At 37.9% G+C, this 24,066-nt stretch overlaps 3 protein-coding genes across 3 annotated transcripts; all 3 read right to left on the bottom strand.

The window, feature by feature from the left end:
- Positions 1–5: 5 nt before the first annotated feature.
- Positions 6–4,898, bottom strand: LOC122315033. The gene is made up of 8 exons (XM_043130721.1): positions 4,397–4,898; positions 3,845–3,984; positions 3,611–3,710; positions 3,364–3,462; positions 2,025–2,372; positions 846–938; positions 555–761; positions 6–434 (listed from the first exon to the last, which is right to left on the bottom strand). Exons 1-8 carry the CDS (start codon positions 4,733–4,735, stop codon positions 171–173), a joined length of 1,590 nt encoding a protein of 529 aa, XP_042986655.1. The 5' UTR covers positions 4,736–4,898; the 3' UTR covers positions 6–170.
- Positions 4,899–11,325: 6,427 nt separating this feature from the next.
- On the bottom strand, positions 11,326–12,404 carry LOC122315600 (light-harvesting complex-like protein 3 isotype 1, chloroplastic). The gene is made up of 3 exons (XM_043131606.1): positions 12,086–12,404; positions 11,592–11,729; positions 11,326–11,495 (listed from the first exon to the last, which is right to left on the bottom strand). Exons 1-3 carry the CDS (start codon positions 12,402–12,404, stop codon positions 11,326–11,328), a joined length of 627 nt encoding a protein of 208 aa, XP_042987540.1.
- A 7,841-nt stretch (positions 12,405–20,245) lies between these two features.
- LOC122317247 (glutamate dehydrogenase 2-like) lies at positions 20,246–23,420 on the bottom strand. The gene is made up of 9 exons (XM_043134227.1): positions 23,143–23,420; positions 22,935–23,048; positions 22,150–22,371; positions 21,993–22,067; positions 21,785–21,901; positions 21,418–21,668; positions 20,938–21,013; positions 20,772–20,858; positions 20,246–20,650 (listed from the first exon to the last, which is right to left on the bottom strand). Exons 1-9 carry the CDS (start codon positions 23,248–23,250, stop codon positions 20,465–20,467), a joined length of 1,236 nt encoding a protein of 411 aa, XP_042990161.1. The 5' UTR covers positions 23,251–23,420; the 3' UTR covers positions 20,246–20,464.
- Between the last annotated feature and the right edge of the window lie 646 nt (positions 23,421–24,066).

Raw genomic sequence — 24,066 nt, 5'->3', positions numbered from 1 at the left:
CAATAGAGACAGAAAAGTATCGTCTTTCATATTTTAAAAAATAAAAAATAATAAAAAATTGCTATGGAACTGAGAGTAATTGAACCTTTCGATTTTTATTGTTGTTTTTTTTTTTTTTTCCAAAAAATCAGGATACTTTCCACCACTAACGTGAGTTCCCCCCCCCTCTCCTATAGTCCTGGAATGGATTCAAGACTGTATTTTTGAGAAGGGGAAGCTTCATCAGGCTGACCATCTTGCAATGTTGGCTTTTTCATGGCATCAAGAGTTTCCAAATATGTATAGGAAGCATTACGATTTGATGCAATGCCAGGACTGCTAATTCTGCTGGCAAGGAATCGGCGAATCAAGCCCCTCAGCAATGGAGCCATGGTGTCTGGTTCATATTCCAAATAGTACATAATTCCTCCCATACAGATACAAAATAAAAACACCTGTCAGTTGAAAACGTGTCAAATTTAAGTAAATATCTGGTATGAAAGAAAACAAAAGGTTTCAGTTACTGCAATCTTGGATGGCAATATGTTTTGGTTACGCAAGAAAACAGACAATACCTCAGCATTCCTAATATCTGGAAGCAGGTGACGGTTCACTAAGATATACCACAATGAGGCTCCAGCTCGGGGAAGAACATATAAAGCAAGTTCACTCCGTCTAGCTTTTTTCTCCAACAGTACGGAAAGAGCAGCCATGCCACCTGCGATCCAATATACAAGCTTGTGGTCTTTTGACGAGACTTTTCTATGCATACATATAACTCCCTTGCATTGCCCAAGCATCACACGATTAAAAACATGGTCATGCAGATTTAATTGACATGTGGAGAAAGATTAAGAGACAGGTACCTGAAAAATCCCAACAAAAGCTGAAAGGAATGCTGTTGAGCGAACAGCCCCCTTAACAGCAAGCCCACAGGTACGAGCAGGAGCATCCATGAACTACAAAGGCATCAGGCAAATATCAATGATATTTCCAGAGATATAACATGTCATCCATGGCTAGTCTAAATAAAGAAAAATCCCTCTCAATTTCCAGAAAAGGCAAAACGTTTATGTTCATTGCCTTTGAAATGATGTTTTACTTTGTCCTGGTTCCAATCATTGGAATCTGGTACATCTAAATCAGTTACCACAAGATCATACCACATAACATGTGCAAAACGAATTAAATGTAAGGAACAGGGAAGTTCAAATTAGCAAGACTATCAGAATTGCTGTGCTTCTATTCCCAGAGATGATATCACAATGAGAGTCAATTTAATCTACTTGGACGACCAAGTCCAAGCCTTGCACAGCAGATGTATCATGTATGGAATAACAGTAGAAAATTAAGAATGGGAAGTTCTTTTCTTTTCTTTTTTCCTTTCTCATTTGAATGATAAGTTCTAAGGTCTAGGAAATTTGCCAATTCCAAATAAGATTGAGAATACAGGGCTTCATTTTTTCCAATTACATTTCAAACGATATCACTAATAGCAACATTTTTCATGCAGCAGCAGTGCACAAACTAAGATTCCAGCAGTCAGCATAAATCTCATTTCAATTATTACATAGATAAAGGTGAATTGATCTATATCAGTGTGTTCGGAAAGAACAAAACCGAAACATAAGAATGATCTTTGTCCACGTAGCATAAAAGTATCCTTATTGCTAGCAGTACAACTTGAAATGAATGGAGATAGCCGTGGTGAAGTTTTAGTTATAGACCAATAATGTCTATGAACATAGTTATGAGCAAAAGTATGTGACTGGTAGTGTTGATGAAGATGGAGAAGGCAGAGAAGATGGTGCTGTCAATTGTAGTATTTTTTGACAGGTTTCTAATAATATGTAATATCAAGGGACCTTTTTAATAATATCTCTAGTAGCACAACCACTTCCTGTCAATTGAAGTATTGACAGGAAGTGGCAACATCCCTATGGAAAAGATGGCAGCAATAGTGCTATCAATGAAAATACATGTTGTGATTGTGCTACTAGAGATTGAAAGTAGAGGTAAAATAAACTTGAGAGTGAAGAATGTACCTTTTGTAGATGCAAAACAACAAATGGTACAAAGGTCAAAGAGAAGTAAATTGGAAATGTTTTCCTGAATGTGGCTGATGTTGCATTTGCATTGTGAGCTAAACAGGAGCTTGTGTCTGGGTGAATAATGGAACAAGGAACAATGGAGGGAAACTCTTCCAACTTTACACAGTTGGAATTCCTTCTGTCAGATAAGTATGCAGAAAGTGAGACCACATCCACAGGGTAACCTCTACAGCTGTCCCTCACTGCCTTGTATACAGGCTGCGCAACAGGACCAGTCTTCTGGATGAAGTCTTGATATGCTTTCGGCAAGCTCTCAGGACGCATTACAAAGACATACATCACCTGATATGCGAAAGAAAGGCAACTCATGAAAATATATTTTGAGAGGATCATAGAAGAGTTAAGAAATTCAAATCATATCATCATTGTGTTAGCATGTCAAAAGAAGCAGAATTGCAATATGTTTACAAAGGTGAATGAGCTTGCCGACATGCACCAACTTAAAAGTGAGTAAAAAATACAATAGAACAAATCAATCGAGGTAGACAATGAGCTGTAGCTCAACTGGTATCTCCTACCCACAAGAGCCAATATGCATGTGTGTAGCTAATCAATCAAGAATAGAGAGAGAGAGAGAGAGAGAGAGAGAGAGAGAGAGAGAGAGAGAGAGAGAACAGATTTTGAAGAAAAAATTTACTACTTTGCATCATAACAGGAGTCTGAAGTTCTTTCTGGAATAGTTACCATACTTCTCACTCTAAGATGAAAAATCTTCACCAACTGCTTGATTCCCCCAACTTTAGATGAATACTATATATAAACTAACTTTGCACTTCCTAAGTTTATAACTTATCTCAACTCTCAACATTTGCATACAGCTATTTTTTTTTTTTTTTTTATAAGTAACATTTGCATACAACTATTTTTTTTATAACTAACATTTGCGTACAACTTAGCTTAACTCAGGGACAAGTTTCAGCTAAACCACACAACATGTGATTCCATGACAGCATGGCTGACCAAATACCTGTCTATTAAATTATCCCTCCAGTATGATAGTATGGTTGATCACACAGCATTAGAGTATTTCATCCATTGCAAACTACTTCAATGGGCAACTTCAAACTTCAATTCTGTACCACTTAGGTACATTACACTCAAAGCGACAACGATGGTGACTATCCGGCAGGACTTGGTCATCAATCATAACTACTTCCATACTTCTATTTGGAAGCCATTTCACTAGGCAATGTATATTTAGAACATGAAACAGGTTCTAAAAAGTTTCTCAAGTTAATTACAGCTTTACAAGTCAAAATGAACTTTATGGTACCTGTGCACAAGCTAAAGCAAACAGCAAAGAATCTCCATGCCTCCAATGGCTTCCCCAAAGGTGAAACTTGTTCTTAGACTTTGCAGAATTATAAGCACACTGATAAGATAAGGAAAAAAAATCATAAGACTGGCATGCATCCACACAAGCACAAGCAAGCATAAAAGCAAATCAAAACAAAAATAATAATGATTGATTCAGATAACAAATGAAAATTAATTAGGTTACATGGCATTTATTCACATGCCTGAGCTACCCTAGCCAGAAGATATAAAGCAAGTGTACGCCTCCCGTTAGAATCCTCTAGGGCTAAAATAGACAGGCCAGCAACTGAACCTGCTAAAATGCTGCTCCATCATCACCTTAAACAGTCATAAATAAGGCATATGACTTCAAGGCACCACAAAGTAAAACAAAAGAAGTATCAAGAGTGACTCAAGATGGAAATAATCAATTAGTAGGATTGAATGTGCAAACTTACGCATTGAATGGCGTCTCTTTCTTTCTCAACTTTCTCAACAAACATCTCAGGGCATGATAAGATCCAGTGAATCCACCAAAAAATAACCCGATACGGCACGCTTCCTCTCTTACTATTAGATCTTTTTCTGAGACAAGTTGCTGCAAACAAAATCGCATTATCACAAATCGTCCTTGAGAACATTCTCAACGAATACCCTCACCGATACACATAAATTATTTATTGATTTCACTTCTATTGCGTAACTTTTTAACAAATCAATGAATAAGAAGAAGTTCTAATATGTATTTCATCACGCAGTCCCAAATACTTAAAGAAAACACCGTAAAAAGCATTAACTAGACTTTATGTTTTCTTTTATTTTTTACAGAAAACAAAAAGATCAACGTCTTGACTTCAAACTTTGAACGTGTTTTGGCTATATTTTCAAATCCCTAATTGAAATCAACCTCATCACGAATCACTAGCAAGCCAATCCAGTACACAACAACAATAACAAAAAGACGCAGAGAATGCCGATGATTACGGAAGATTCAAAGCGGGAGCTCTGACCTTGAGATCGAGGAGGGAGGAGTAGGACTGGCGACGGGCGAGCTTGAAAGCGCGGAGGAGGATCCCGATGCCGACGCGTACGCCGTAGGAGAGGAGGAAGCTCTGGCATAGGTTGCCGATGGCGTTAGCCACACACGATGGCTCGTCTACGGCGTGGTCGCAGGGCGGGCAATGCTGATGGTGCTGGTGCTGGTGGGCACCACGCGCAGCCCCGGCCTTGCGCTGGCGGCGCTGGAGCTCCTCGATAGCCTCACGGAGGCGGTCCTCGGCCTCCCGGAGCCGGCGTTCCGCGTCAACGTTATCCTGCAGAGGTGGCGATGGCGGAGACGCTGATGCCATTTTGGTCCGCGAGAGAACCAAGAAACGCAGGAATCAGGATGGTTACTTATGGAGTACACTGGTTATTTATTTTATTTTTTATTCAGCACTGACTCTCAGAGAGAGAGAGAGAGAGAGAGAGGAGGTTTTCATTTTATTTTATTTTTTCTCGAAGGAGAGGGAGAAGGCTTTCGGATGACCTTTTAAGCGTTAGACTATGCCTAGCGTTTGTCCTTACACCAATGAATTGAGTGTAACTGCTATCCGTGTTATGGATTCTAGATTTTATTATTTTTAATTATATTTAAACGATGTCTAATTAAGTAGTATATAAATTAATTATATATTCTATTATTTAATATATATAAAATCTATAATTTATATTATTTAAATGATAAGATTTGATTAATAAAATTTAATTTTTAAAATATATATTTAAAATCAATTTATAATCACTTGATTTAATATAATTTTTTTAAATGAAATTATCAAAAATAAAACAATCGTGGAGGTTTAATTGACCCAAAAAAAAAAAAAAAAAAAAACAACTGTGTTGCCATATGTCATGCAAATTGCATGGCGCCTTCAATCCATTAAATGACCGGAACTAATATTCCAATTGGGTTTGGAGTCGTGGTACGCCCATCAAGGGTGTATCCGATTAATTCTGTCCACAGAGTCTTTTGATCTCTTTTTCCATATATTTTATTATATTTTTAAATATTTTAAAAAGTTCACATCATTGAAAAAATACTTTTAAAAAGTCCAAGACTTATTATGGGTGGGGATCCTAGGATAATTAACATTATTTTTAGATTTGCCATTTTAGTATTATACGTTTAAATGATGTCACTTTTAAGTGATCTATATATAGTTATAAAGTGTGTAAATATTATATAATTATTTTAAAAAAGAGTAAAATTATTTATTAAAAAATTAATTTTTTAATATAAAATATGTATTTATTTTTTTTTTTTAAAAAAAAAAATTGTGCACTCATCTTTGTCTTTTATATATATAAACAACAGGCTAGCTTCTAGCTACTCATCTTCCGTAATCTAACTAGTAAGTAGTTATCAGGAAGTTCTTCCACATTTCTGATCTCCAATAGCTTTTAATTTGTAGGTGATAAATATAGACTCTCAAGTCTTAGCAGAAGAAATATCCAACGATTCTGCGTGATCGCTCTTTTCGCTCAAATGCCTTCTAGGTCATCGTGACCTTTTGCTCAAGAAGAAAGATTTGCTTATTGAAAGAAATAAAAAAACAGAGTTGCATTGTATCTATTTGATAAAATGTCACCAAGAGAAATTTCTACTAAATGGAATTCATTCTATCACAGGTATTTTCCTTGATACAGTAATGCCAACACAGTGTAGTATATATAGACTTGATTTAGGCTGTGTTTGGGTGTTGAAGTATCTTCAACACTTCTCAACACTTCTCACTACTATTCATTACTTTATTATTACTTTTCACCTACTTTTTTTACTATTCATTACTTTTTACCTACTTTTTATTACTATTCATTACTTTATTATTACTTTTCACCTACTTTTTATTACTATTCACAACTCTCCTCAACACTTCTCAACACCCAAACCCACCCTTAAGTCTATATTCCAGACAAAATAAAAAGGATTCGATTACAAGAGAATCTCTAGATTGTTCCATTATTCCAGCACGTTCTTGGTACAGGTTTGTTATGAATTTGTTGCAGAAGATTCCTTTGAGCCTGAGTCATCATTTGCTCTATTAGCCCCCCTCGAGTCAAGCGGTATAGGTAGTATGGTAAGACTTGATCGCAGCAAGGAGAAACGGGCTGATGACAGGGGCTTGGTGAGAATATCAACAAGCTGAGCATGACTAGGAACAAAGGACACAGTGAGTGTCTTAGTAGCCACACGGTCCCTTACAAAATAGTAATCCAAGTCTACATGCTTTGTTCTAGAGTGCAAAATAGGATTCACATATAGATAAGTAGCACCAAGGTTATCACGTAATAAAGTAGGAGGGGCAATGAGAAAAATGCAGTATTTGCTACCGACTTGTATTCAGCTTCTGTTGAAGAGCGAGCAGTTGTAGGTTACTTCTTAGATCCCCATGATATTAAGTGTGAACCAAAAAAGATACAAAATCCACATCCACCAATGAATTTTCGGTCATCAGGATAACCAGCCCAATTAGCATCAGAAAAGGCATGGAGTTTTGGCAAGGAATTGAGAGAAAAATGTAAGGCAAAGGTAGCTGTTACTCGGAGATACCTAAGTATGAGTTTAAAAGCTTGCCAATGAGAGAGACAGGGACAATGCATAAATTGACAAACATTTTTCACAACATAGAAGATATTCAGCCTTGTAAAATAAAGATATTGTAGACTCCTTACGACACTACGATAGAGTTGTGGGTCCTCAAATGTAGACCCATCAAGAGCACTGAGTTTGGTGGAGGTAGACATGGGCGTAGACACAAGTTTGGAATTTTGCATATTTGTCCGTGAGAGAAGGTCAGAAATATAATGGGACTGTGACATAAATAAATCAGCAGAGGTTCTCAACACTTGGATTCCTAAAAAGTAGTGTAACATTCCAAGGTCTTTTACAGGAAAAGTAGAGCATAAGGTAGTGATGAAATCATAAATAAAAGATAACTTAGAAGTAGTAACTATGATATCATCTACGTAAACAAGCACATAGATAGAGACTGAATCTGAAGTGTATATGAACAATGATGAATCAGAAACAGATGCATGAAAACCCATATCAATTAATTTCGAAATGAGCTTGGAAAACCAAGCCATTGGGACTTGTTTAAGTCCATAAATAGATTTTTTGAGTTTACAAACATGCTGAGGAAAGTCATGATTTACAAACCCTATTGGTTGCTGCATAAAGACGTCCTCTTCTAGATCGCCATGAAGAAAAGCGTTCTGAACATCCAATTGATGCAAAGGCCAGTGACGTGAAACCGCAATAAAGAGCAACAACCGAATCGTTATAGGTTTGACAACGGGACTAAAGGTCTCAGAGTAATCAAGACCGGCTTGCTGATAAAGGGTCTAGATGAGCTTTGCGTCGCTCTAGAGTGCCATCAGCATGCCACTTAGTCTTGAGAACCCATTTCGAGCCAAGAATATTCTGAGTGGGATGAGGTGGAACAAGGATCCATGTATGACTATGTAGAAGGGCTTCAAATTCACTGGCCATGGTAGCATGTCAGGCAGCGAATTTAGAGGCTTCGGTGTATGTGTGAGGTTCTTCAAGAATTGATGTAGATTCAGTAAGATGAGAAGAAGGTTTTGGAGTGGGCCACAGTATAGTACTGTTGGAACGTACCAAGGGGCAGTGAGTGTTTGATTTTGCTCGAGTGAGCATGGGATGAGTATTTCTAGGTGTCAAAACAGAGGAAGATTGTGGAACTGAGTGGTTAGAAAGAGGATCAGGTTGAGCTATGAAGGTTCGGTGACTCGGGTTTGGACTGGAATTGGAGCGTGAGGTAAGGGCAGAGGATGATGGTAGCGGCATGGGTAGTTGGGAATGTGAAGTATTAGGGTTTGTAGAAGGAGATGAAGACTCAGGATGCAGGGAAGAAGTTTTGGGAGTATGAAGAAGAGTATCGGGCCGAGCCGAGGTGTTTTGGTGGATTTGTGATGTTGGGCCGAGAAGGGAAGTTAGGTTCTGAGAGATAGAAGGATGTGAAGTGTTTAAGGGAAAAGGAGAGATCGTATGTGGACTAGAGGGCCATGAGTTTGAGGAAGGCTCAGAAAGTATGGGATTATGAAAATCATGTAAAGGGCCAGTGGGTGAAACTGTAGTAGTAGATGAAGGGAGACTTGTGCTAGTAGCAAAAGGAAATGTATTTTCATCAAAGTAGACATCCCGTGAGATATCAGTTTTGTAACCAAGAAAAATATAAAGTTTAGAGTGCATGTCCATTTTATTACGATTAAATGGGTGTAAATTAGGCCAATAAGCAGAACCAAAAGTACGTAAAAAGAATAATCAGGGATTTTATGAAAGAGAATTTGGAAATGAGAGTGATGTTGTAAAATGGGAGTTGGCATGCGATTGATAATAAACACAACAGTTTGAAAAGCATCGACCCAATATTTAATAGGAGCCGAAGACTGAGATAATAAGGACAGTCTGGTTTCTACAATATAACAATAACGCCGTTCAATACTACCATCTTGAGGATGAGAATATGGACAAGTGATTTGATGAGTGATTCCAAAATTTTGAAATATTTTAGGAAGAGGGCGAAATTCACCTCCCCAATCAGTTTGAATTTCAATAATTTTGGATGAAAAGGTGTTTGAGACATATTTAATAAATGCTAGAAATATAGGAATAACATTAGATTTGACACGAAGAGGGAAAAACCAAATGCGTTTACTAAAGTCATCAACTATAGACAAATAAAAGCGAAACCCACTAGAGGAGAGCATAGGCACTGGTCCCCAAATATCTAAAAATAAAAGTTGAGAATGTTGAGTAGACCGAGTTGATGAAGGTGGATGTGGGAGTGTATGAGATTTAGCTTGAAGACATGCAGAGCATGGGGATACATTATTTTTGGTAGTAACTGGAAGTTGGAATTGCCGAATAATGAAAGCTGTAATATGCAAGGAAGGATGACCAAGCCTGTAGTGCCAAATTTGAGAGGAAGTGCATTCACCAATGAGGGCTTTGGATGGATTAGTTATGGCCTGAGCATCATCGGGAAGCACATATAAGCCTTCTTTAACGGGACCATGGAGGAGGACCCCCTGAGTGCGCAAATCCTTCACAAGAAAACTAGAGGAATTAAATTCAAAGAATACATTGTTATCTAAACAAAATTGATGAACATATAACAAATTGCGAGAAATAGAAGGAATGTGAAGTAAATGACGAAGAAGAAAGTTACCATGGGGGGAGGGGAGAATGCCATTGCCAGTGTTGTATGGGAAGTGAAGAGCCATCTCCAATGCAAACTTGGTCAGTGCCTTGATACGAAGAGGAATCCAAGCTTAAGTTGGAGAGATTTGATGTAAAATGGTTGATGGCTGCAGTATCAGGGAACTAGCTGTTCAGGTTATTGGGCAAGGGAGAATAAGTGATGTTGTTCGCCGAGAGGGACTGTGGAGGAGAAGATTGATAGGAATGATTAAAGCGATGGTGACACTCTAAGGCTGTGTGTTCCACCTTATGACAAACCTGACACAGAGGGCGATTGGAAGATGAAGAATAAAAGAAATTAGGAGAGACAGAGGCACGGTCTCCACCTCGTCCACGCCAAAAGCCACGACCACGGCTTCGGTTTGATGGAGAAAAGGGAGGGGGAACAGACATGGAGTTCGTAGCTAGTGGACTGCTGGAAAGAAGAGATTTCGTTTGATGAGTGATGTGCAATTTATGATTGAGAAGGTAGCTAAAGATTTGATTGGAAGTGAGTGGGTCGGGTCTGGTGGAAATGGATGTGACCAAGGACTCATAATCAAATCCAAGACTAGCCAAAAGATAGACATTAAACTCAGTGGAAGTTATTGGAAAACCAGCGGCAGTGAGGGAAGATGAGAGTGCCATGGCTTTATTAAAGTATTCAGTAATGGATTCATTTCCCTTTTTGAGAGTTGCTAACTGGAGATGAGTTCGCATGAGATGAGCATGGGTTTGAGCAGAAAAGAGGCCATGGAGGGTCGTCCAAACCTCATGAGAAGTGGAGTGGCCCAAGACCTGGGCAAGGACACTATCAGATAGCGTGGAAGTAAGAGCAGAAATTAAGAGTTGATCCTGAAGCACCCATTTTTCATAGTTGGGGTTAGGAGCATCATCAATGGTAGGAGGAGGTTTGGGGCACGATCCATCCACAAAGTCATAGAGCTGATTGCCTTTGAGAAACGGAATGACCTGTGCTTGCCAGAGAAGATGGTTGAGGTAAGTTTGACTGTGATGGTATGGGCGACGAAAAAGGTAATGTTGGGGTTGGGTTTTGGAATAACTTGAAGAGCCATGAGGGAACGAGACAGAGATGGACGGAGGTCCTAATGGCTGACTGATACCATGAAAGAAATATAAAAATAGAGTTGCATTGTATCTATTTGATAAAATGCCACAAAGAAAGATTTCTACTAAATGGAATTCATTCTATCACAGGTATTTTCCTTGATACAATAATGCCAACACAGTGCAGTATTTATTGACTTGATTTAGTCTATATTCCAGACAAAATAAAAAGGATTTGGTTACAAGAGAATTTATAGATTGTTCCATTATTCCAGCACGTTCTCGGTACAGGTTTGTTGTGAATTTGTTGCAGAAGATTCCTTTGAGGCTTAGTCATCATTTGCTCTATTACTTATGAACGAAAAATCAAACTGATCGATCAACTAGACCTAGCTATGCATACAGAATATAACAAAATTGGGCCCCGTTTATCTATCTATCTTTCACATGCTAAATTCGATGCCTATTTTCATCTCTAACTTCTCTAACAACAAATGAACAGTTTCATACTTGGGAAGGCAATCTAAGAGTTCTTTCCAATTTGCTCTGAAGCAACGGTGGATGCACTTTTGTTGTCTTGCCACGATGCTTGCCATTGCTTGTCATAGAAGGTAGCCTCATCGGCTAGCCTTTCAGATTCTCAACGTCTTGGGTTCGCCTGAAGACCATCATGCCGATGAGCGTCACCAAGAGTCTGGCCTTGCATATGAAATTGCCAATTTGGCCTACTACATCGAGCCCTGTCAATGCATCTACTAAGTATGACATGAAGAACCCTACCATTGCAGCTCGACCTACAACAAGGATGCGAGTGACTGGCAATATTGCAATTTCAGAGACTTGAATAATGGGAATGTGAAGTGCTAAAGCCTAAAGGTTTTGGTTATAACCATTGAGGAGCTCGGCTTCTGGGAGATGAGATCTACTCTGCCATGCCCACCAAGGAATGATGGAAGTCCGAAATAGGACTGGTTCTTCGTTTGTTAATGCTTCTGGATACAATTCAAGAAACTTTCTTCTCCTTGCTTTTGCAACGCCAACATATTTGGAACATTAAAGGAAATATGGAATGTTTAAAGATGAGTAGCTAGAAGCTAGCCTGTGGAAATTTGAAACATATTGTTTGTCACACTCTAAAGCCTAAAAGTACAATTATATGGTAATTTGACAGGATCCCAAGTTGATGCAGGTACTTCGTCGATTTTATCCACGGGTCCCTATAGTTACACAAAATGCTATTTTCAGGCTACTGTACCTTTTAGAGCTAAGACTGTGAACTAAGAAAAGGTCTAGGAAAAAATGGTTGTTCTTTCTGCGAGAGAGAGAGAGAGAGAGAGAGAGAGTGAGTTACCTGCAACAATAACTTCATCCCAGTTCATCTTCCCATCATTAACAAACATGTTTAGATCCCATGTCCCATGCTTCCATCGCTCGTCTGTAAATCTCGACGCAGAATGTTCTAGTTTTAATCCACTCTCCACTTCATCTTTCGCATTCTTTGATTTATCAATGTGCAAAGGAGACTTCAAATGCTGTTCTGCCATGTTAAAACCTTTTCGGCCCTCAAGATCTGGAGTAACAACATAAGTCACATGCTTTGGCCCTAAAGAGCGCGCCCATGCAGATTGAGGCTGTTTTTTCTTGGTGACATGATGTGAACTGCAAGTTATACGGCATGGGCCAATAATGGTAATGGAAGCCATGGCTGCACTAAGAAAGCTCTTCATCTTGCTCTTGTTTTGTGACGCTCCCAAATTTCGTTTGGGATTGGACGGACATTTGAAGCGTCGAGACATGCAACACAAGGTTACATGCCCCCATTCATGACATATAAGATGCAATATTCCTAACATGCATATAACAATATGCAATATTTGCAGCGGATAAATTTTTTCTTTAGCAATACTATGCACCAAATTGAAAATATCCCAAATGCTTAAAACATACTTCATATATAAAAATCCATTGAACAACTAAGATCACAATACTAGTCCAAAATGGTTATGATCCAAAAAGTACTAGAGATGCAACTTACTCGTACAAGTAGTAATTTACGTTAATTACTATATTAACATTTATGTCGTACCGTCGCTTAGTCAACTGTGTCTAGTTGATTAGCTCCTGATTCTCCTTCAGGTCCTGTAACAAGATCTACCATTCGGTGGGAATGGTGGTTGGGACTACCAAAATGAGATTTGATTACAAATCTCAGTAAGTTAACAAAAAACTTCCACACAAGCTAATAATGCATGGATGATAGTAAAAGCATAAATGTATAATCAAATTCATAAGTAATTAAAGCATAACTTGACATACAACATAGCATAATTGACATAACTTAAATTGAAACTTGAACTGAACTTTACTTGACATGAACTTGATCTGAAACTTGACTTAACATGAACTTGCTTTGAAACTTGAATTAACATGAAAAATACATACTCCATAGTTGTTGTGACCCCATATATTCTATTTGTAAATACATACTCCACAATTGTTGTGGCCCCATGTATTATACACAAACTTGACTTAACATGAAAAATACATAATTCACAGTTGTTGTGGCTCCATGTATTCTACGTGTAAATACATACTCCACAGTTGTTGTGGCCCCATGTATTCTACGTGTCACAATTGTTGTATCTCACGTAGTGTATGCGCCACAATTGCTGTGACCCCATACATAAGTAATCAAGATGAAACGTGACTGGAATACGAAATGACTGAAGCCCTGACGTAACATAACGTGACTTGAACATAACTTGAAATACATGACCAACTTGATATAGAAACATTTCGTAACATGACATAACATATAATAGACAACATATTTAACATGACATACTTGCAACAGTGAATATTACATGACTTGACATATATGTAATAGATGGCATACTTAGCATGACGTACTTGTAAGGTACAGTAATACATGACAGAATATATTATGTAACAGATAAAAAATTAATGACAGAATAAATTCTGTATAATAGACAATTACGTGATAACTTGGCATGGCATGACATATATGATAACACACATACATACACTGTAGTTCCTTTACTTAGCACACATACACAGTAGACTGCTAGTAAGTTAAAAGCTAACTTACCTCGATCTCCGCGTTTCTTATAAAACTTCAAGTGCGATCACGAGAAACTGTAATTAGTGATTTTAAAAGTTAGAACTAAATCACTAATAATTTGAAATATGAAAAATACTAACTTAAAGAGTAAAATTTTCATTTTACTCTCTATATGTGGGAAAATGACCGTTTTACCCATAACTTAAGGATTTTGCATACTAACTCCAAAAGTTTCCAAAATTTACATTCCTCATGTAAATTTTGCTCTAAACTTAAATATCAATTCAGAAAAATTTAAAATAAAACACAACTATGAAGAACACACTATGACCGAAACATCCATAGGTCATTTCTCTTGATTTTTGTTATAATTCCTTCCAACTTCAAAACTCATGCTTAAACCAAAATTTTGCAACAAACATCTTCCAATCCTAAGTTTAAAACCATACTTAAAACATCCATTTAGAAAAAGCTAATAATTAATACCAAACTTTTTTGTAAAAAGATCCAAGCACTTGAATCACAAGTTTTGACCTTAAATCAAAACATCTCCAAGAATTTCAAAAATCAAATCTTACTTCTAACATATTCATAATATCATCCTAACATCAACCATGCTTTAAATCATCAAACTAAAGTCACCAAAATCACAAAATAACATTTGGAGTTTTTAGTTTTACACTTAGTCCAAAAACAGAAACTTTTTCCTCAACTAGTTTTGATAAATCTCTTGATCTATGACTTATAAATATATAATCTTCAAACCAAACCATCACATAGTTTAAAAAGATGTCCTAAAACATATATAAGCTTATAATTCAAGATCACATGGTTAGAAATTAACCAAAATATAAATTTAGCCAAGAATATCCACACTTTGGCTTATCTAAATATCTCTTTGCATAAAATTTCATATCTTTGAAACTAACATCAAATATCTTCAAAATAATAATATAACATGTATATAAGATGCTTAGGATCCTCCAATAAAATTATTAAAGTCATTAGAATAGGTTTAGACCACCAAAGAGTTAAACTTTCTCAAAACAGAAACTGTTTTTCTTCTTCCAGTTTCTAAGTTTCTAAATCTAAGAAAATCTTTCATCAAAACCTTTAATCATGCAAAAATCCTCAACCAATAGTCACATATACATGTTAACAATACTCCATAAAAATTTCGGACCAATATCTATCCATTAGCTTGGTCAAAAACTCCAAACTATAACATATTCTCCAGTTTATCTCCCAGAATGACCTTTTTATAGTTTATATAATATTTGACTGACCAAATGATTTTCAAATGGGGAAAATAATATATCCATGTAAACTAGACTAAAAAAAGAACAATTTATATGAAGGAGACTTTATGATAAAATACTTACAAAAGTTTCGAAATGGGCGTGCAAAACAACTCCTAAAAGCTGTCCGAGAGAAAGTATTTAATATTCTTTTAAATGAATGTGTAAATGAAGATAAGTTTGTAGGTGATGGCTGGAGCTACTTATGGACGAGATAAGGAAGATGATAAGGCTAGAGTTGAGAGTTGAGTGTAGTTTTCTCCTACCCAAAATATCTATAAAAGATTATCTTATAATATTCTATCCAATAATATCTACAAAAAATCAACTTAAGATATTTTTATCTAATAATATCCATAAAAATCAACTCAAAATATTTTTACCCAATAATATTTACGAAAATTACCTCAAGATATTTCTTTTTATCCAATAATATCTACAGTTTTGAACAGACGTTTTGTCCGAAAATATGAAAAAAATGTTATTGCGCCTTAAGACTTTAAATAACCCTCCGAGTCTAATGGCACAAACCATAATACATTTTGACACTTCTAACTATCTCCAATAATCAAAAACACACTTCTGATACCATAGTAAATAATAACACTAACTATGTAGTTAGACAAAAACCTATACGATTAATGGATTCGTGAAAACTTATGGGGTTTTCACGAGGTTCCTAAAGTTAATAGAAATTTCACAATTGAATTTCTAGCGGGCTGTTACATGTTTCCTCCTGTAAGAAAGCTCTTCATCTCGCTCTTGTTTCTTCCTTTCTTCTTTCCTTTCTATTTTATTGCTCTACGAGTCTAAATGGTCTTATGGGTAGAAAGTAGGGAAGAAGCCCATGCTTTAAAATAGAAAAACTTATCTTCGCCCCTCTGCTTTTTGTTGCGCCTCCGGCCCGTCCAAAATTCACACAAAACAATTTTAAAGTAGTTCAGCAAATTGCTTACGTCCACTGGAGCCTCTTTTATAGAATTTGTACGAGATTTACAAAATACTCTACAAAATTCTATTTCTCTCTCATGTCCCTCTTTCTTTCTTCACCCACTGCCTTACTTCTGCCTACCGCCCCAAATTCTGCAACTGAGCTCTCTCCTATTTATAGGAGAGAGCAGCCTACAACTTACAATTTCAGTGGATGGATTTACGGAAGAAATGGAGGTGCAGACACTGTGGGTGTCTGTGGGAGGTGCCTAATATGCCAAGGGAGAGAACGGTGCTTCTCTCTGTTTTCACACTGCAGGTGGTTTTTCAACAATCACCCCCTCCACCCAAGTGTACCATATTAGGCTGCTTACAAACGGATTCATTCTTCAAATGAATGCACCTCTTTCTTTGACATGAGAGATTTTCGCTATCAAATGCATCTGCAGGTACGTCTTCAAATGGATGTTCAAATGCCTCTCCAAATGCATCTTCAAATGCATTAACATTGTCTACATCAACTGAGCTTGCAAGGGATTTTCTTCAGAGGAGATTTACAAGTGCTTAACTGCACAATCTCAACTCCCTAGGATTTTTCTTTACTCGAGTCCATAAGTCTGCACTCATGTACATCTTGAGCAAATTGAGCTTTGCTCGAGCCACAACCGAGCGAAAAATCTACCTGGTGCCTTTACAGCTTTCAAAACCAGGCTCCATAATCCTACAATCACACCAATCTCCAACTTGGAGACTAGTTCTCAACATGCTAGCCTCTATCTCTAGCTTGATTCCTTATCATCTATACAATTTTACAGCTCATGTCTTCATCTTAGAAGACTAACTAAAGTGATGCATAACTTTAGTTCATCACGTACAGTGCCCTTAATCAATACATCTATATAGGGCAACACATCTCCCACTGTACTGGGAATCAATGGTCTCGCACGGACCTTGACACATATAAGAGAACCTGTTGCTGAGGTCTCCATCTCTGACTTGGGCGACTGACTCTCCATCCTGCTGCTAACATATTCTGTCTTCAGTCGATGTGCCCATCTTGTGTGCAGTCTCTACTAACTTCGACTTGCATAATCTCCATTCTTGCAAGATTTTCTTCATACCATAGTTCACTACCTTCATTCAGCAGGATATAGTTTAAGGTAGTAACCACCATGGAGGTCTGATCGTCTTGGCAGTTATGTGATCACCAACTTTAGGTGTAGACATCCCTGAAACATCTTACGTTTTGTTTCCATGTCTCACACATGTACTTCATGTCGTGGTCTAAGGAGATTTCTTTAGATTTAGATGAGGAAAAGTAAAACTGAGTTCCTTTTACTTCCTCATTTAATTCACACGACCATTACCACGAGCCAAGACCAATGAATCATTCGTGACCTTCCATGTCTTTTTGAGAAAACACTACTGAATGACTATTGTCTTCAAGTTGTTTTTAACAGCATTGTGCACTGCAAGAAATGCAACGCCATGTATTTCTTCAGTTACCATATTCACAGCATCATTCTCAATTTTCTCCTGATTTTAGCAGTCTCTTGTGGTTTGTCTTGCCACAATTTCTAGCGAGTCATCTGTTGTCCAAATCTTGACTTGCCTCTGTCCTTACTATCAACATTCAGGACCAACAACTCGAGATCTTGTCAGAATCTCTTCTGCGCACCTCTTTATCTAGGATAAGATCTCTTACATTAAGAAACTTCAACTTTGACTTCTTTGCATAATTACTCATAGCCATTCTCATGAACTCTCAATCTTTTGACCACAACGTCAAATGCTATTGGGCAACAATAGTATCTTCTGCCTTTTATGAAGTTGAACTGTTTCTTCATCTACACTTTGTTATTTGCAATTGGCTTTTCAAAGAAAGCCACAATGAGATTCGTTGCGGTTCTTCTCTTAATAATATTATGCTCCATGAGTTGTATGACTGCAAAAAACCTGTTGATATAACAAGTTAATCAGCATCGTCCAATGATCTGAAGTTTGCTCCTCAAACTTCACGATCCCAACTGGCTTAAATCAAGCCCAAACGAATTGAGTCCGGCAACATTAGACTCCAACTGGCTGACATCAAGCTCCAAAACCAATGAGTTTGGCACGACTCCAACTGGCTGAGATCAAGCCCAAAACAAATGAGTTCATCACGACTCCGACTGGCTACGATCAAGCCCACAACTGATCTGCAACTATGAACGGTTTAGATAGAAAGTACCGATGGCGAACCTCAACATTCCCACCTTACCAATGAGTCCGGAATGATCCAAATAGTTTGTCAACACTATTTGATCATCGCAATGGAACTCCAACTGGTGTGGATCTAGCTCAAAATGATCTGCAACACGTGGACGGTTCAGATCGAAAGTACCGATGGCGAATCTCAACATTCTCACCGTACCGATGAGTCCGGAATGATCCAAATAGTTTGTCAGCACTATTTGATCATCGCAATGGAACTCCAACTGGCGTGGATCTAGCCCAAAATGATCTGCAACACGTGGACGGTTCAGATCGAAAGTACCGATGGCGAATCTCAACATTCCCACCATACCGATAAGTCCGGAATGATCCAAATAGTTTTTCAGCACTATTTGATCATCGCAATGGTACTCCAACTAGCGTAGATCTAGCTCAAAATGATTTGCAACACGTGGACGGTTCAGATCGAATGTACCGATAGCGAATCTCAACATTCCCACTGTACGGATGAGTCCGGAATGATCCAAATAGTTTGTCATCACTATTTGATCATCGCGATGAAACTCCAACTGGCGTAGATCTAGCCCAAAATGATCTGCAACACGTGGACGGTACAGGTTGACTATACCGATGGCGAATCTTAACATTCACATCGTACGGATGAGTCCAGAATGATCCAAATAGTTAGAAAGCACTATTTGATCGTCGAAATCGGACTCCGAATGGCTTAGATCTAGCCCAAAAAAAATCTGAAAAACGGACAGTTCTAATCTGTCTGGCGCGTGGGATGCACGCGCGGAGTAGGGCGTCTGGGCGTCGCGTGGGCACATGTATCACACGCGTTATAGTTCTGTATGCGCGTGGGGAGCGCGTGAGGCGCGTGTATAACACACGTTGAACCTGTGTAGGGCGCGTGAGGGCGCGTGGGCGCGTGTCTGACACGCGTCTTCCTCCTCTAGAGTGCATGGGGGCGCGTGGGCGCGTTTGGATCAGTCGTCTTCAACCTCCGATGCGCGTGGGGGCGCGTGAGTTGCAGCAAATGCACATGCCGATATTCTAGGGGCACGTGTGGGCTCCTCCGACCTCCGTTTTCGATTCCGTTTGCGGCAACGGATTCGTCTCGACGCGAGGAATACCTTGGAGTTGTCAAAAATTGATTTTAAGCAACTTGAATTTTCGGACAGCTTGAACCAGAGCTCTAATACCAATTGTTTTGCCTTCGGCCTGTCCATAATTCACACAAAATAATTTTAAAGTGGTTCAGCAAATTGCTTACGTCTACTGGAACCTCTGTTATAGAATTTGTACGAGATTTACAAAATACTCTACAAAATTTTATTTCTCTCTCACATCCCTCTTTCTCTCTTCACCCACTGCCTTTCTTCTGCCCACCGCCCCAAATTCTGCAACTGAGCTCTCTCCTATTTATAGGAGAGAGCAGCCTACAACTTACAATTTCGGTGGAGGGATTTATGGAAGAAATGGATGTGCAGACACTGTGGGTGTCTGTGGGAGGTGCCTAATATGCCAAGGGAGAGAACGGTGTTTCTCTTTGTTTTCACACTGCAGGTGGTTTTTCAACACTTTTGTCAGTAAAGTTATGGGCAAGTATTCAACTTTTATCTACAGAATTGGCATTGTCTGTAAAAGAGAAATATAATGCATTAGAGATGCCAATTAAAGTTGCCTCCTCACCTAAGCATTCAACTTCCCTGGCCAGGCTGATCTTTGATTGTGGAGTTACTCTTAATATTTCCTTGCTTACTGTCACTAGTTACACAAACTGGCTAAAATTTTGGTGCAACATCTTTGAACAATGAACTCAGATGAATGGATTTCAGATCATTGAAAATTGAGGACAAGTTCAGTTAGAATCGCATTACACTGAAAATATGAGCCAATTGATTCAACCAATCCATCAAATAAAAAGGTGGACAATCGATTTAATGAAAACACATACTATCCACCATAAGATGCTGATCGAGATTCTTTTGGGAAACTAAGGACCATGAATAGGGGCTGAACACCAAAGCTTAAATGTTCTCATTTACTCCAGAAGTCATGAAAGATGGAATTTATCCCAAACATGAATGAAAGTAGTAACAAGAATAATGAAGACTGACTCTTCCAAACAAATTGCTAGTAACCAGTAAGAAATACCAATTGCTTGATAAAACAAATCCCTCCCGCAACATTTAAGCAGTAAAGATAGAATCAGAAGACTGAAAAAGTAAGCTATTTATGCTTCCCAACCCCTCAGGAGGGTGGCACGCGCAACCCGGTTTACTCCTAGTGTGAAGGCACCCATTCGGAGATTGCAGTCATGTGACTTGCACATGTTCTTCATGTTTTGAAAAGCTCGAGTCATGTACCTCCTAAGCTGCTTATTTACCTTCCCTTCATGCCACATAAAACCTTGAATATTCTGCAAATTCAATTAAATTGCCACAATTATCAGCATTCTCCTTAAAAATATGATGAATCTATTTGTGCATATGGCCACTCCTATATCAGAAGTTTTACAGAGAACACATTTGCTCTGTTACCTGAACCCACTCAAAGTAGCTAACGGTCACACCTCCGGCATTGGCATATATATCGGGGAGTATTATAACTCCTTTCTTTGATAGGATCTGCATCAATATATTATCATATGTCAGAATCTAACTTTTAATCAAATGTAAGTGTAAACAAGTGGAATGACAACTATACCTCATCTGCTTCAGGATCAGTAGGATGGTTTGCTGCCTCAATTATAAATTTGGCCTTCACATCGGCAGCGTTTTCCCTTCACGGCAGAAATGAAGGAATTTAGACCAAGTGAGCTAGGGGTGTAATACTTCGGGAAAATTCAGCTAACACAACTTACCATAGCACACAGATGGTAAAAGCTAATATCAATCAGTCTAACCAGCTACAAGTTTTCAACCCACGAAACAATCTCAACTATAAAATAATTTCTGATGGAGACTATAATAACTGATCAGGTATACCGCTCTACTATATTCTGTTTCTTCAACTAAAATAGACAATATAATTTCCATTTCACATAATACAAAATTTGGTTTGGCACCACATGGCATGTAAGAAATCTGAGTCTCAGATGGATATGGTTCTGAGCATTAGTTTTTCACAAACACAAGAACCTGGAAATTAAAAGTTGGGAGACAATTTCTTGATAAATGTTCAAACCTGTTCAGAACTCCACCTAAAGCACATGGGATGAGAACGTCACATTCATGAACAAGCAGTTCATCTGGATCCATTGTCTCTCCACCATGGAAATCTTTTAAACTTCCTGTGCTTTCTCTATGATTAAGCAATTCTGTTATATCAATGCCTTTTGGGTTCTTAACTGCACCAGTGATGTCGCTCACTGCAACAATTCTACCTCCTCTCTCATGAATTAGCTTAGCTGCCCAAGAACCCACGTTTCCAAATCCCTAGAGAATTTATTCATAAAAGTACTGGTTTAGAAGATGGTGAAGTATTTTTTAAAACAAAGGAAATTTTCATTATTATGCGGATCCATAATCAACACACAAATTGACAAATCTACCTGAATAACAAATCTCAGATCCTTAATTGACTTCCCATGCTCAGCAAGTAAAGCCTCTGTTCCATATACAACGCCCCGCCCAGTAGCAGCATCCCTACCGAATGATCCACCAATTTCCTAAAAACGGAAGGATAGCCACATGTGAGATAGAGAAAGTGAGAGTATCTAACAAAGATATTCTTGATGTTTTATAGTCTCAAATACTTACTATGGGCTTTCCTGTCACAACAGCTGGCGAGTGACCATGAAATTTTGAGTACTCATCCAAAATCCATGCCATAGTCTGTCCAAATAGTTTTTAGACATGTAAGAGAAGGGAAATTCTGGATTCATAAAAGAAAAATAATTAGAGGGGGGCATAAAACCTGAGCATTAGTGCCCATGTCTGGGGCAGGAACATCAGTATGAATTCCAATAAGATCATGGATTTTCTGGGTAAAGATACGAGTGAGACGCTCCAACTCGCTCGAACTCAAGTCCTTTGGGTTGCATCCAATCCCACCCTTTGCTCCTCCATATGGAATGTCCGCGACAGCGGTCTTCCAAGTCATTAGTTGAGCCAGAGCATTCACTTCATCAGGGTCAACCTTTTCAAAACAAACATATCATAAATCCACAGGAAAAAAAGAAAAAAAAAATACGCTCCAGTTTTCATCAAGATAGATAGCAGGCAAACTGTTTGCAAGTCGAAAAGCCACATTGAAAATCTTGGGGAAAAAACAAGACGGTGAATGATATGTGGAATGTTCGCATAAAGCGGGGTCTTATCCCTGGCATTTTTTTTTATCCTCCTGGTGTTCATGTAAATCCACAAGATCAATGTGCGCATTCCTTATGAACATAAAATTCTAAAACAACTCCCCTCTCCACTACAGCACGATATTGCAAAGTGCATCCAAAGACACCCTTTATTTTATTTAAGATTGTACTGGTACTTTTTCTATATAAAATCCTATTACCCTTATTCAATGGTATATTTTAAGGACCGCTAAATTTCTTTTTTCTGAAAACAAAAAAAAAAAGGTTCTGACGGCACAAAAAAAGGAACTCTTAACTGCAATTTCCAGGGAAACAAACAAAACTTTTGAACTGAGACAAAATGACAATTTTCAAGCTTCAAAGGAACCAAAAAAGGTAAGGTAACCCAAACCTCAGGATGATATCTGATCCCACCCTTCATAGGGCCACGTGCATTGTCATGTTGTACTCTGAACCCAACGTACGATACCAGACTGCCGTCATCCTTGGGGATCGTGCACTCCACCTAACCAAACAGCAACACCACCACAGATCAGATTTTCCGGGAAAAAATGTCCTAAAAAAAAATCCGTGAACCGAAAAACTAAGAATTTCCCAACCTTGATCTCCCTGAAGGGAATCATGAGGCTCCTTTCTACCTTTGAGTCCAACCCGAGTAAACGTACCGCATGGCGGAAATTACGGTTCGTTGCGGCGAGAGCATTCATGGTAAGACGGCTAGATAGTTTGATAGGATAGTAAAAGAATCTGGCTTGAAAAGAAAGGGAAGGAAAAATTTGAAAAACCCAGGAAAGAGAGAGAGAGAGAGAGAGAGAGAGAGAGAGAGAGAGTTGGTTTTAGTTAAGAGAACAAGAAACGAGTGAATGGCGGTTTAGGGTCGACGGGTAGTACAATATATATAGCCATTTAGAGAGAGGAATGGGCTATACACTTCTGGCAGTGCAATTGTTGAATTCTCGTGGACGGATAGATGTTGGGACGTGAGTCTGCATGCGTCCTTCAATTACTTGATTAATGCTATTCAACTTTCCTAATCTCTGCATGTCATATTTAAAAAAAAAATTTAAATGTTTTCATATATTTTAAAAATATTTTTTGAGTTTATTTTTTTAAATTAATTAAATTCTTCTATTTAGTATCTATATATTAAATATTTAATTAAAAATAATAATAAAAATTATAAAAAATATGGTGCGTAGAAATTGTGTAAATAGTAAAAAATTATGTAATTTTTTTTAAATAATTATACGTACTTACAATCTCAACTATATATATAGAGTTTTGCGACATACAAATACAGTTACGCACTAATCTATGTATCAATACTGATTTATTCATACTTAAAATTTAAATTAATACTGTTTTTAATAAAATCTACTTTTTGACCAATCACATCACATTGATGCACAAATTAATATACAATTATACTTACAATTATGTTTTTCCATATATATAACATTATTGTAAAGTTTTTGAAGGCAGAGTCTGATTGGGAAGCAGAACTCAAAGCTAATTAGGATGGA

This window comes from Carya illinoinensis, chromosome 7 (assembly GCF_018687715.1).
Source record: "Carya illinoinensis cultivar Pawnee chromosome 7, C.illinoinensisPawnee_v1, whole genome shotgun sequence".
Classification (NCBI taxonomy): Eukaryota; Viridiplantae; Streptophyta; class Magnoliopsida; order Fagales; family Juglandaceae; genus Carya; species Carya illinoinensis.
This window is presented reverse-complemented; position numbering and strand designations above follow the sequence as displayed.

What these genes read in the sequence shown, in the direction of transcription:
- LOC122315033 (XM_043130721.1), bottom strand. Translation starts at nt 4,735, where the DNA reads ATGGCATCAGCGTCTCCGCCATCGCCACCTCTGCAGGATAACGTTGAC. An exon ending in TTCTGGCTAGGGTAGCTCAG is followed by an intron (nt 3,463 to 3,610) that starts GCATGTGAATAA and finishes TTATCTTATCAG; the next exon opens with TGTGCTTATAATTCTGCAAA. An exon ending in CTTTTGTTGGGATTTTTCAG is followed by an intron (nt 762 to 845) that starts GTACCTGTCTCT and finishes GGGCAATGCAAG; the next exon opens with GGAGTTATATGTATGCATAG.
- LOC122315600 (XM_043131606.1), bottom strand. Translation starts at nt 12,404, where the DNA reads ATGGCTTCCATTACCATTATTGGCCCATGCCGTATAACTTGCAGTTCA. An exon ending in AAACATGTTTGTTAATGATG is followed by an intron (nt 11,730 to 12,085) that starts GGAAGATGAACT and finishes TTGGCGTTGCAA; the next exon opens with AAGCAAGGAGAAGAAAGTTT. An exon ending in AGAAGCCGAGCTCCTCAATG is followed by an intron (nt 11,496 to 11,591) that starts GTTATAACCAAA and finishes TCCTTGTTGTAG; the next exon opens with GTCGAGCTGCAATGGTAGGG.
- LOC122317247 (XM_043134227.1), bottom strand. Translation starts at nt 23,250, where the DNA reads ATGAATGCTCTCGCCGCAACGAACCGTAATTTCCGCCATGCGGTACGT. An exon ending in TTCCCTTCAGGGAGATCAAG is followed by an intron (nt 23,049 to 23,142) that starts GTTGGGAAATTC and finishes CTGTTTGGTTAG; the next exon opens with GTGGAGTGCACGATCCCCAA. An exon ending in ACATGGGCACTAATGCTCAG is followed by an intron (nt 22,068 to 22,149) that starts GTTTTATGCCCC and finishes CTATTTGGACAG; the next exon opens with ACTATGGCATGGATTTTGGA.